Source organism: Ipomoea nil, unplaced genomic scaffold (assembly GCF_001879475.1).
Source record: "Ipomoea nil cultivar Tokyo-kokei standard unplaced genomic scaffold, Asagao_1.1 scaffold0114, whole genome shotgun sequence".
Classification (NCBI taxonomy): Eukaryota; Viridiplantae; Streptophyta; class Magnoliopsida; order Solanales; family Convolvulaceae; genus Ipomoea; species Ipomoea nil.
Genome location: NW_017616542.1, coordinates 2,369,271 through 2,382,946, shown reverse-complemented (window position 1 = coordinate 2,382,946; position 13,676 = coordinate 2,369,271). Strand labels below are relative to the sequence as shown.

Below are 13,676 nucleotides of genomic sequence, written 5' to 3'. Positions count from 1 at the left end.
TGGACATCCAGCTGTCGCAGAGTCCAATGCTTTGTCACGGCTAGAGAGAGCAAGAGCCGGACTGTAGTCGGTTTGACTACCGGACTGAAAGTATCAAAGAAATCTTCGCCAGCGACTTGATTGAGCCCTTTGGCAACAAATCGGGCTTTGTACCGCTCTACCGAGCCGTCTGCAGTGCGCTTGGTTCGGAACACCCATTTGCAACCAACGACATTCATGTGTGGTTCAGCCAGGACAATTATCCATGTGCTATTATGTACTAGAGCATTAAACTCTTGATCCATAGCATCACGCCACTGAGGATGCCCAACTGCTTGTGAGTAGCACGTTGGCTCTGTAGTTGCATTTAGGGCTTGAAACTCTTCGCCCGTACCCCGCGTCATGTGTCTGAGCCGCATAGTAAGCGGTTGTGGCGAGACTCCAGTCTTACGGCGTCGTGGCTCAGCGGGCCCTTAAATAGCCATGGCAGGGAGTTCCTGGGCCAATGGCGTGGGGTTGACTAGACTTGGCTGAATAGTAGGCTGCACAGTATCTGATAGTGTTACTATCGGCCCAGTGGCCCACTGGGTCGAATATTGTATTATAGACGTTGTAGCCTGTTGATTTAAGCCTGTAAAAGGGAAAACAGATTCATCAATGCGCACATGGCGGCAGATATAGATCTTTCCACTCGTTAGGTCCATGCATATGTAACCTCTAAAGGACGGTGGATACCCTAGGACAACACAGGTTGCCGAGCGGTACTCTATCTTGTGCCGATTGTAGGGCCGAAGATATGGGTAACACTGGCACCCGAAGACTAGAAGAAACGTATATGGAGGGGGGGTTTTATGTAGAAGAGTGTATGGGGTTTCAAATTTTAAGACGGATGTGGGAAAGTAGTTTATTAGGCAGGTGGCTGTTTCGAAGGCGTAATCCCAATATTGTTGTGGGACTGAGCTTTTGGCCATTAAGGCTACCCCGGTTTCAACAATGTGCCAGTTTTTGCGTTCGACTATCCCATTTTGTTCGTGCGTATATGCACAAGATTGACGGTGAATAATACCAAGTTGAGTAAAAATATGATGCAACTTGCGATATTCGTCGCCCAGATCCGACTGAATAGACTTGATAGAACGCGAGAATTGGCGTTCTACCATGACACGAAACGACTCAAAAATTTTATATATATCGGATTTTACCCGTAAGGGATAAAACCAACAGAATCGCGAATAATCGTCTACAAACAGTAAAAAGTATCTAAACCCGCTAGCCGAGATTAGAGGAGCTGGACCTCAGATATCGGTATATAGAAAATCTAATACATTTTTACTAGAATATGAAACTCTATCTAAACAAAATATTGATTCTTTCCCGAGGTGACACGACTTGCATGGTCCCGCTGACTCGGCTTTATTTGGTGCAATTGGGCACGACTTTAGAACACAATTTTGGACGTGTGTATGTGGATGGCCCAACTTGCGGTGCCAAACGGTAGGAGATGCACGAGCGGTAATATAAACAAAATGGGATTGCGAGATCGGAAGCCGGTATAAGCCACTCGACGTATGACCTTTAAGCAGAACCGCCCTGGTTATTGAATCCTTCACAATAAAACAGTCATTGTGAAATTCAAAGAAAACATTATTTTCATTTGTAAACCGGTGCACAGACAGTAACGGAACAGATAACTGCGGGACACAAAGCACATTAGAAAAAATAAGGGATTTAGACTTGGAAGGTACAGATGCATAACCAACTCGCAAAATTCTCAAACCTGCGCCATTGCCAACACGAAGGACATCTCCTCCGTTATATCCGTCTGACTGCGTCAACATGGACTGGTCCGGTGTGGCATGGGTCGTCGCTCCTGTGTCCGGGAACCACCCGGAGGCCGAAGCTGTTGTCGCCGCATCCTCGCCGGAGACCACAAGATTGGCCTGAGCCGGTGGTGCGGGAGCATATCTCTTATAACAATAGAGCGCGGTATGACCCTATGCCCGGCAGATTTGACATCGCAGTGCACTGCCTCAACCACCACGGCCCCGATTCTAGCCGCTCCGGCCACGGCCTTGATTGTTGAAGCTGCCTCGTCCGCCGTCACCACAACGGATAAATTCCTGTGCTCGTAAAAAATCAGAGATTTGGGGAATTATTACAGGTCATCCAGCCGCCGTGAGGGAGGAGGCCATGGAGCAGAACTCCGGACGTAATCCGAGAAACACGAACAGATTATGTTCGTCGAGCGACACCGGTCGACCATTGTGCGCCAAGGCCTCAACCAGAAGCTGAGCACGCCCTAGGTATTCGGCCGCGGTTGCGTTCCCTTGCCGGAGTGAGTGGAATTGGCCGAGCAAGCTTAGGCATCGGGCCCGAGTCGAGCCACCAAGCGCCATTCCGATAGACTCCCAGACTTCCCTGGATGTAGTCTTGCCAACCGCCAGATGCATTACTTCAGATAATGGAGAATTCAGAAGAGACAGTAGAGACTAGTCCTCCTTGACCCACGCACGGTAGGCCGGATTCGAGGTGGAGACGACGGTCGTCGCGGCGGAGCTGGAGTCGGACGGCGTGACGTCGATCGTGGGTGGCGGACATGGCGTCTCTCCGTAAACATAGCCAAGGAGCTCTTGACCTCGGAGAAACGGAACTAACTGCGTTCGCCAGAACAAAAAATTCCGGTATGTGAGCTTTATGGAGACAAAGTGGTGGGCATTTGAGAGAGAGGATTGGGCGACCGGAGGTGCACCATCACCGGCGGTTACTGTGCGCTCGGATGAATTGGTGGACATGGCGGTCGCCGGAGAAGGTAGGTGGGGAATCGATTGGTTTGCGGGGAGAGGAGAGAGAGAGAGAGTACCCGGTCTATCTGATACCAGATGAGATAAGTGTTTCTGATTATTCAACCCAACAGGATAGGAGTTACAATATAAAACCAATAACAACTAACGCAATACTATCCTATCTAACAGGGAGACCATATCAAAATAAACTTGTTACAAGACTAGCCAAAGATAATAATAATAATAACTATACTATGGTTAACAAAATCCTACTGCCGGAATCTCCTCAAACAATATTAGTATATATTTAATATTTTACACCCTAATTTTTATTTGTTCTCCCTTTTGGCCCGTATTTGGTTTCAACCATACCTATACAATTATTTTATTGACAATTATAATCAATCTTGACTATATTATATTGCATTTGTAAACTTAGAATTACCTATTTAAATACGCAAATTCAACATTCAATTATCTGAACAATTCCAATATAATCTTGCATTGATATACTTTAAAGTACTTATTATTTTTTAAGAAAAAAAATATTGGGCATTATCTCAATTGAGCAATGCGCGTAAAAAAAAACTAGTATATATATATATATATATATATATATATATATATATATATATATATATATATATATATATATATATATATATATATATATATATATATATATATATATATATATATATATATATATATATATATATATATATATATATATATATATATATATATATATATAGGGAAGAGATCATGTGCATTTGTGGCTTCCCGTGCAGTTGTGCGGTTGATTAATGTGCGTGAGGTTTGTACTCAATGTGTGGGAGTATTGTTCTTAATGTGCCTGAGATTGTACTTAATGTGTGTGGGTGTGTAATGTTAATGTGCGTGAGTTTTGTACTTATGGTGTGTGAGTCTTGTGCCTAAGGTGCGTGAGTTGTGTGCTCAAGGTGCGTGAGTGTGTTCTTCACCCACTGTTGTGAAAATTATGCGCATCCACATATCTCACGTTTCACGACCTAATGAAGATAGATGACTATGTCAACCTTCAAATTTAATTCCAAAGTAATTTAATATGGCAATGCTCCACCCGAACCAACCTTATCTTTAGAGCCCTTCTCCCTACGACGAAGCTCAAGTTGTTTAGGTGTCTCTGTTTGTTCAACGACAGGAGCACATTATCATTACACACTCACGCACATTAAGTACAAATCTCAGGCACATTAAACATAAGACTCAGGCACATTAAATACAAAACTCACGCACATTAACATTACACACTCACGCACATTAAGCACAAGACTCACGCACATTAAGTACAAAACTCACGCACATTAATCAACCGCACAACCGCACGGGAAGCACCCAACTGCACTGGAACCTTTCACTATATATATATATATATATATATATATATATATATATATATATATATATATATATATATTATGTTGTGTACTGCATGTATATATACTATATAGTACAGTGCATACGGGCACTTATATATATTCGGGGACGGGGCGGGGCGGGACGGGCCAGGGAGGGATATCCCCGTCCCTGTCCCCGTCTCCGTCTCCGATGGGGAACCACACATATTCCCCGGCCCATCCTCATTCCCATTCCCTGGAAATTTTTCCCATCTCTGTCTCCATCAGGGGCGGGGATCGGGTATCCCCGTCGGGAACGGGACACATTGTCATCCCTATTAAAGTGTCACTATTCATTTTTTCTTTTTTTTTCAAATTTTTTCATATGTTGCGTGTACTAACGCGCTCATCGGAGTGTTGGGTGGTTGCCTTTATGTTTTATTTTTGAGCAAGTACTAATTTTGGTCCCATGACTCCCATGAGTATTCGCAAAATGACACTTTTGGTCCACATGTTTAATTCTTATAAATTTTCATTAACAATTATTGTCTTGGTACCAATTTTCATCCACGACTTTAGTACCAAAATACATCACGCCGGTCATCCCTCCATTTAAGACATGCCGAAATCTAAAAATTTTAAAGGCGTTTTCGTCCTTTTCAGCTTAAGATTTCAATTTGAGCATGAATAAATGGATTTATATCTAATGGATATATTACGATCAGAGCAAGACCCGGAACCCCGACCCACTAGGGGTGTTCAATCGGTTAACCGTTCGGTTAACCGAACCGTTTTAACCGAACCGAATTAACCGAAGTTTTTTTTCCTTTAACCGTTAACCGAACTGAAGTTTGCTCTACCGAATTCACCGAACCGAAATTTTTTTCGGTTAATCGGTCGGTTAACCGATTAACCGAACTTTTTAAAGCTAAAATTTAAAATTCTAAAAATAACACCTAAAATAATAAATCCAATTAAAATAAAATACATATCATAATAAATTCATAACAAAATATACAAAAACATTAATTATAAACTCCAAACATCCGTAACTTCAAATTAGTATTATTATTTATATATATATTAAAAACTTCGGTTAACCGACCTTTCGAACCGAATTAACCGTTAACCGAAGTTTTAAAATTCCTTTAACCATTAACCGAACCGAAAAAGTTCGGTTCGAAAACGGTTAACCGAACTTTGTCGGTTCGGTCGGTTAACCGAAAATTATCCGAAGTTTGCACACCCCTATGACCCACGGGGCCTCGGCCTTGGGACCTCGGCCATCATTCAGATGACCCAGCCTAGAGAGGTCGTCTGGGAGAGGTCGTCCGTGGAGTGGTCGTCCGTGGAGAGGTCGTCCGGGAGAGGTCGTCTGTGGAGAGGTCGTCCGTGGAGAGGCCGTCCGGGAGAGGTCGTCCGCGGAGAGGTCGTCCTGGAGAGGTCGGCCATGAACGAGGCCGACCTAGAACCGGTCAAAGAGGCGCAGTCAACGCGGATCTAACCACCCCCCACCTTAGGGGGTGGCGGTTAGGGGTGGGGGTTGTATAAAAACCCCCCACCTTGTCCCTTTACGACATCTAGCATTTATTCTACACACTTTGTCCTAAAATACTATTGTAATAGACAATTCTACGGAACTTAATATAATATACGGTCTCACGGCCTTTACGACATCGTTTCATTTATTTATTCATTATCTATATTCCGTTCTTATCCGGGTTTAATAATTCGGGTCACTCCGGGTTAATTAAATTCATCATTGGTGTTCTTGTTGAGAGCTGCTGTACCAGCTCAAGCGTGTTCTATATCCAGTGGTCTACCACGACCAGCTACTATGGCAAGATCGAGATCCAACTCGCGCCACACCAATGGTTCCCGCGGCACCCAGCTCGTCGCAATCAGGAACGGCCTCAACGGGGTCCCCAGCCTTCAACCGGCCACCTCTGCCAGATCAGGGGGAGACATGAGGGACCGTCTCACCAACCACCGCAGTGGTGGAGCTCCACCTCCCTCCCCCCTGTTCAGGACCTAGCCCTCATCTGGGATGGGATGGCGGTCTTCGAGCAAGCCTCCACAGGGCTGGCCCGGGTCGTGGCGGACCTCCGAGCGCGTATGCTTACCGACCCAGGCGTCAACCAAGGGCTGCCGGCACCTCCTCCACCTCCTCCCACCCGGGGGCGCAGCGGTCCAAGCACCCGGCCACCCCAGGCACCCATCACCCAGGGGGAGGTCAATTCGCCCCGCCGGACGGACACACGGGGAGGAGGGGACTCACGACGTGACCGACGTCAGGAGGACGACGGAAGGAGGTCAAACCAAACCAGGCCCGCCATGGAGAGGTTGGGCAGCCGGGTGTCAGCCCGAGAGAGGTTGGGCCCAAGGCCTGCCGCCAACGAGCCTCCCCCAGCAGAATCCTGCTCCCGCAGGCAAGCACAATGACAGCCAGTCACCCAGAGGTCGCCAAGCCACGAATCCCGAGCCCAGCCGCGACAAGAGGCGGGCTCGCGGAAGTCACCAGATCAGGGGACCCAAGCCCCACCTCGGCATGAACAGGCATCCCGGGTCGAACGATCAGGTGATACGAATGATAGAGCTCCAAGCTCCCATCAAGAAGAGGTCGAGCAGCTGCAGAGGAGGATGGACGAGCTCCAGAAGAAGATCGACGAGAGGGACGGGTCTTCGGAGCCCCAGGATGTGTTGTCCTCCCCGTTCGCAAACGTCATCATGGAGGGCCCCTTACCTCGAGATTTTCGCTTTCCCACCATTAAAGCGTACTCGGGGACCACGGATCCGCGGGCACACCTCACCAGGTATAGGGCCGCCATGATGATCACCGAGGCGATAGACGCCATCCTATGAAGGGGGTTCTTCGCCACCCTGGACGGGCAGGTGCATGACTGGTTCGGATCCCTCCCGGAGGGGTCCATCTCCACCTTTGCGGACCTCACCCGGCAGTTCCTATCCCATTTCGCCACCAGCATACAGCGGAAAAAGCAAATTGCCGACCTATGTGATTTGAAGCAGGGGAGCTCGGAATCACTAGCCGAGTACCTCAGCAAGTGGAAGAAAGAGGCCATGGGGGCCGCCAACTTTGATGGGAAGGCGGCCATGCGATTTTCCGAAACAACTTGAGGTCGGGCGCTTTCCACCAAGACCTCATCAGGTACCCCCCATGGAGCTACACCGACCTGATGGACAGGGCAGCCAGGTATGCTGACGCCGAGGCTGCCGAGAAGAGGAAGAAGGAGCAGGAGAAAGGGAGAGGTCGAAAAGATAAAGCACCTTAGGAGGAGCGCAAGGCACCGCAGCCACACCAACATGAATATGCCGAGGGGCCCCGATTGAACCCCACACGCTATCTCGCCCCGTTGACATAACCTATGGGAACCATCTTGGCGCACGCGGAGGACCAGGGGATAGTGGTATTCCTGAAGGAGGAATGCACGAAGATATCGTCGAGGGAGGACCCCAACAAGTATTGCAGGTTCCACCGGCAGAAGGGACACGATATAGACGAATGCATCCTCCTAAAGAGACAAATCGAGGGGCTCATCCAAATGGGTTACCTCGGCCAGTTCATTAAGAAACCCGGCCAGGGGCAAGGCTAGAAGCAAGGCAATGTATGGAGGAAGGGGGTGGCCAGGCGCCATCCACCTCGGCACCTCGTAAGAAGGACCACGACCACAGCTCCGAGGAGGAAGAGGAGATGACGAGGGACTCCTAGCCCCCGAAGAAACGTGCCATCTACGTCATCTTTGGGGGGCCCGAGGGAAGGGACTCACCAGCCGAGCAGAAGAAATAGACAAGCAGCTTGTACGTGGGGGAGGTCACACGAACTCCCCACGAGAAGAAACCGAAGAGGGAGCCCATCACGTTCACCGATGCCGACCTGCCAGACGGGCCCCTCCCTCACCGAGACGCCCTGGTGGTCAAGGTAGACATCAACAACGTGGTGGTGCACCGAGTGCTCATAGACACGGGTAGCTCGGTGAACATCATGTACTACGACACTTTCACCCAGTTGAGACTCTCAAGAGGGCGACTGGAGCAAGTACGGACCCCCCTGTCCGGGTTCGCGGGGGACTCAATTGAGATGGAGGGGTCGATCAATTTGGAGGTGGAGATAGGCACCCCACCTCACACCCGGAGGTGGGAGGTCGAGTTCGTAGTCATCAAAAGCAGCTGCGCCCACAACATCATACTCGGCCGACCCGCCCTTGAAGACCTCAGGTGCGTGATTTCCATGGAGCACCTGTGCCTCAAGTTTTCGACACCGACCGGGGTCGGGGTCGCCCGGGGGGACCAAATGGTGGGCCACAGTTGCTACTTGAAGGCGTGCCGCAAAATTGGTCAGAAGGACCTCCAGGTCCACACCATTGCCGAGAAGGCATTACTATTCTAGGAGGAGGACCATTCCCCTCCCCCAATAATATCTTAGTGGACAGCAATAAGCGGAATAATTTTCCTTGTTACAAAACTTGTTATGAGGTGGACCTTTGTTACTAAGCTTGGGTTTCATTTATTTTTTCCTTTAAAAAAAAAAAAAAAAAAAAAAAAAAAAAAAAAAACACCACCACGTAAAAGGAGGGGGAACGAGTGCTCACCCGATTTCCCCCCGCGGACCCTAAGGGGGCACGAGGTCCAACCTCGCGTACCAACCCCGACGGAGGACGCACCCTAAGGGGGCAGGAGGTCCGACCTCGCGTACCAACCCCGACGGAAGAGCCCGGTAGCATAGTCCGGAAGGACTAAGCCCGAGTGGCTAGAGCGCACCCTAAGGGGGCACGAGGTCCAACCTCGCGTACCAACCCTGACGGAGGAGCCCGGGGTCTGGGTCCAACAGGACTTGGCTCGAGCGGTTAAGCGCACCCTAAGGGGGGACGAGGTCCAACCTCGCGTACCAACCCCGACGGAAGAGCCCGGTGGCATAGTCCGAAAGGACTAAGCCCGAGCGGCTAGAGCGCACCCTAAGGGGGCACGAGGTCCAACCTCGCGTACCAACCCCGATGGAAGAGCCCGGTAGCGCAGTCCGGAAGGGCTTAGCTCGAGCGGCTGACGTACCCTAAGGGGGCACGAGGTCCGACCTCGCGGACCAACCCCGACGGGAGAGCCCGGTGGCGTATTCTCATGGGACTATGCTAAGGAGGCTAATACAAGGCCAAAAAAAAAAAAAAAAAAAAAAAAAGGGCCTAGCGCACCCCGGCACAACACCGGGGTGCACCATGGCACCACCTCGGCAACATGCCAGGGTGCATCGAGGCGGACCTCAGCAGTATGTCCACCTCCCGAAGGCAAGAGCATAAAGTATTCCCACCTCCCGGAGGCAAGAGCATAAAGTGTGCCCACCTCCCGGAGGCAAGAGCATAGAGTATGTCCACCTCCTGGAGGCAAGAGCATAAGGTGTACCCACCTCCCGGAAGCAAGAGCATAAAGTGTGCCCGCCTCCCGGAGGCAAGAGAATAGAGTATGACCACCTCCGGAGGCAAGAGCATATAATATGACCACCTCCCGGAGGCAAGAGCATAAGGTGTGCCCACCTCCCGGAAGCAAGAGCATAAGGTGTGCCCACCTCCCGGAAGCAAGAGCATAGAGTATGCCCACCTCCCTGATGCAAGAGAATAAGGTGTGCCCACCTCCCGGAGGCAAGAACATAAAATGTGCCCACCTCCCGAGGAGGAACATAAAATGTGCCCACCTCCCAGAGGGGAAGCATAAATTATGCCCACCTCCGAGGGGGGCGGCCTGTCGGAGGAAAGTGCGAAGGGTGAAAAAGAGAGCTTTCCTCCAAGAGACGGGAGTATAGGTCACCCACATCGATAGTCGCCGGCACGTTAGAGGAGACCAAGCTGCGAAGTAGCTCCCGTGAGCGGGCGAGGTCGTCCAAGTTTCAGGCCCGGGACATACTCGCCAGGAGGTCAGGCCAGAGCATGTTTACTCTCTTTCGTTGTCGACGTATCACAACGAAGAGAGTGGGGGACTCATGATGGATATATTACGATCGGAGCAAGACTCGAAGCCCCGGCCCACAGGGCCTCGGCCTTATGGGCATCGACCAACGAGGCCTCGGCCTTGGGTCCTCTGCCATCATTCAGACGACCCAGCCTAGAGAAGTCGTCTGGGAGAGGTCGTCCGTGGAGAGGTCGTCCGGGAGAGGTCGTCTGTCGAGAGGTCGTCCGTGGAGAGGTCGTCCGTGGAGAGGTCGTCCGTGGAGAGGCCGTCCGCGGAGAGGTCGTCCGCGGAGAGGTCGTCCTGGAGAGATCGGCCATGAACGAGGCCGACCTAGATCCGGTCAAAGAGGCGCGGTCAACGCGGATCTAACCACCCCCCACCTTAGGGGGTGGGGGTTGTATAAAACCCCCCACCTTGTCCTTTTAGGACATCTAACATTTATTCTACACACTTTGTCCTAAAATACTATTGTAATAGCCAATTCTACGGCATTTAATATAATAGACGGTCTCACGGCCTTTACGACATCGTTTCATTTATTTATTCATTATCTATATTGCGTTCTTATCCGGGTTTAATAATTTGGGCCACCCCGGGTTAATTAAATCCATCAATATCCTAAGACCAATCTCAATTCACAGTTCTCCTCCTCATCCTACCTTAATTTTATGAGGAGAACTACGAACTGGGATACATCTTAGGACTTAAATCTCTTTATTAATTCTGAAATTGTGATCTTAATTTGAAAAAAATGTAAATACTCTTAATAATTTCATATTTCGACATGTATTAAACGAAGGGGTGACCAACATTATGAATTTTGACACTAAAATAATAATCGTGGATGAAAATTGGTACTAAAACAATAATCATGAATGAAAATTGGTAAGAATTAAACATATGAACCAAAACTGTCATTTTACTAATACTCGTAAGACCAAAATTGGTTTTTGCTCTTTTATTTTTCCGTTTCCCCTCTTTTGTTGATGGCCATTCAAAAAACCTTTGCAAAATTTCTAACTAATAATCTTTCTCATACCCAGGGTTTTGCTGCTAGGTGGATAAGACAGCTGGCCTGGAGATTTAAGGCTGCTCCATTCTCAAAACCTAAGATCGAACCCTTGATTTTTGATTAAGGATAGATGAGTACTTTCCACTCAACCACATCCTCCAGATTTCCTATTCTCTCTTTATTTTTTCATAAGTTGGCAGTTTATATCTCTCAACAAGAGAGCCAATAAAATCTATCACTTTTGTATTGCACGCGTGGAGCTTGTTAATTAATATAGAGACAAATTTGTAATTTATAATAATAAAATATTAAAGCTAAGGCTCTATAAATAGGTCAATGAATCAAAATCATTGAAATTAGCACGATTGGCACCTCATAGAAAGATAGACTAAGGTTTAGCACCGACTTAGTTCAGTAGATAATATTTGAGAAAAAAGATCAAGGTTTGAACTTTGGTAGCGGTAATATAGGGATTATATTTAAAGTGAACAAATTCTTTGTGCGCATCAACATTTGGCTCTATTTATTGAGTCATTAAGTTGCCGTAATTTACATTCTTCTAAATGCTATGTTAGGTCGGGGCGTAGAGAGTCTTTGTTGGTGAGGATTCGACCTTTTGAGAGAAGAAGAAGGTAAACCAAGTTCATTTATAAAAAAATAAAAATAAATTAAAGGGTCAATGAAGTTTACGTCAATAATTGAGGAATTTCATATAAATATAGGGATAAAAATGCAATTCTTTTTGTTTGTTGACTAGTCAATTACCTGTAGATTTTTCTATTTATTTAATTATTTTAAAAATGAGTCAACATCCCTACCGACCCTACGTAACTTCTCGTGTCTTTTCTCATATAATAAAAAAGAAATTATGTCCTCTTTATTTAAATGACTGGGCAAAATTTGAGAGGAAAAAAATGTAATCCAAATTTATGATTCAACAAAGATATCTTATAGCGTATATGAGATTCTTTCTCAAGCTATTGGAGAATGGTCAAACAACGTAACTACAACTACTTCCTCTCTCCAATTTTATTGATGAAAGAAATCTGCAGATTATTAATTTCTTGTAAATGCTGACAAATATGCAAATTTCCTATCCCTGTGAATATCAAAGTTGGATGGTTTCTCAAGCTATTAAGCAAGCCACGTGTTGACACATCAGGTAACTGCCAACTAAAAGCCACGCTGAGATTTCTAGTTTTCATTATTATTATTATTATTATTATTATTATTATTATTATTATTAGAGATAAGGGTCAAATAAGCCATCAAACTATACTAGAATGTGCAATTAAACCCTTGAACTTTAAAAAGCTCCAATTAGATCTTTGAACTCACAAAAATTGAGCAACTAACACTATTTGTAGGTTGCCTTCAGGTTACTGGTCAATAACTTGATGATTAAATTTTTAAGCTGATTTAGCTAGGTGATGTGGCTTTCACATATTTTTTAAAAAAATTGATATATTATATTAAACTTAATTTGTAATTAATAATAATCATTAATTAAAAAAAAAATCTTCTAAATTTTATTGGCTAGTGTTCTCCGGAGTTTCAATGGCGATGACGGCAGTGGACCCTGCGCCGCAGTGGAGACTTTTGAGCTCACACCGGCAGTTGGAGCGCGCTCCGCCGGTAGACAAGTTAGTGATTTCTCGATTCATTTTAGAGAAGCTCCGAGACATCGTTTCCTGCCACTGCACGTAGATTCGTCGTCGCGCTCAAGCTCCCCTTTCACTATCTAATGCATTTGATCATTGCATTTCACGGCAACCTGAGAAGCATTGAAGCCACAAAGATCATCAAAAAGCTACAAGCTCACAAAATTTCAACTCATCTCTAACTTCGCGAAAAAACTCACATGTAAGTAGTCGTGGCCGTCATACACGCCAAAGAAATGCAAGTCGTTTGAATTCCCATAGGTTTTCCGGCTAAAAAACGGATTAATCGCCACCGCATCTTCTATCTCTTTTCTCCTCCCACAAACAGACATTATACTGAATCTCGGCTCATCCGAAACACCACCAGAAACCACAGATTTCGGACTTCCGGAAATTTTGTTCTTCACTACCTTTTTCTCACTCCCCGACTTTTCACTTTCCCCTTCCGCATAAACCGGCGAAACCTCAACCCGTTTCCTCTTCTGTCCATTTTCTGACGACGGAGTGACGGTGACATCCGCCACTACGAACCTAAACTGATGAATTTCCACCCGTCGCCGTCTAGCCCCCCGGAGTTGGGCCCAACTGGAGTACTAGTCTCCGTTTCATCTCCAAATTTCGTAGCCATTAATAGAACAAACAATAAATTCAACCAAATAAATTCTTTCCAGAAGAAGGCATCGACGTCGGCAAGTAAATAAAGCAGCGGAAACTGGCAAGTAGGCGGCGGTACTGGAGACAATGGTGGCTGAAATGGAAAATATTTTTTATAATAAAAAATAAAAATAAAAATAAAAAATATGACATGACACTAACTTGTAAAGAACTTGTAAAAACAGGTAAAAAGGGATTAATTGCTCAATTTTTGTGAGTTCAAGGATCTAATTGGAGCTTTTTAAAGTTCAAGGGT

At 46.7% G+C, this 13,676-nt stretch overlaps 1 protein-coding gene across 1 annotated transcript; it reads right to left on the bottom strand.

Moving 5' to 3' along the window:
- Window positions 1-12,831: 12,831 nt before the first annotated feature.
- LOC109150824 (protein phosphatase 2C 37-like) lies at window positions 12,832-13,394 on the bottom strand. Its single transcript, XM_019298820.1, has 3 exons — window positions 13,353-13,394; window positions 12,967-13,302; window positions 12,832-12,879 (listed from the first exon to the last, which is right to left on the bottom strand). Exons 1-3 carry the CDS (start codon window positions 13,392-13,394, stop codon window positions 12,847-12,849), a joined length of 411 nt encoding a protein of 136 aa, XP_019154365.1. The 3' UTR covers window positions 12,832-12,846.
- Window positions 13,395-13,676: the final 282 nt, after the last annotated feature.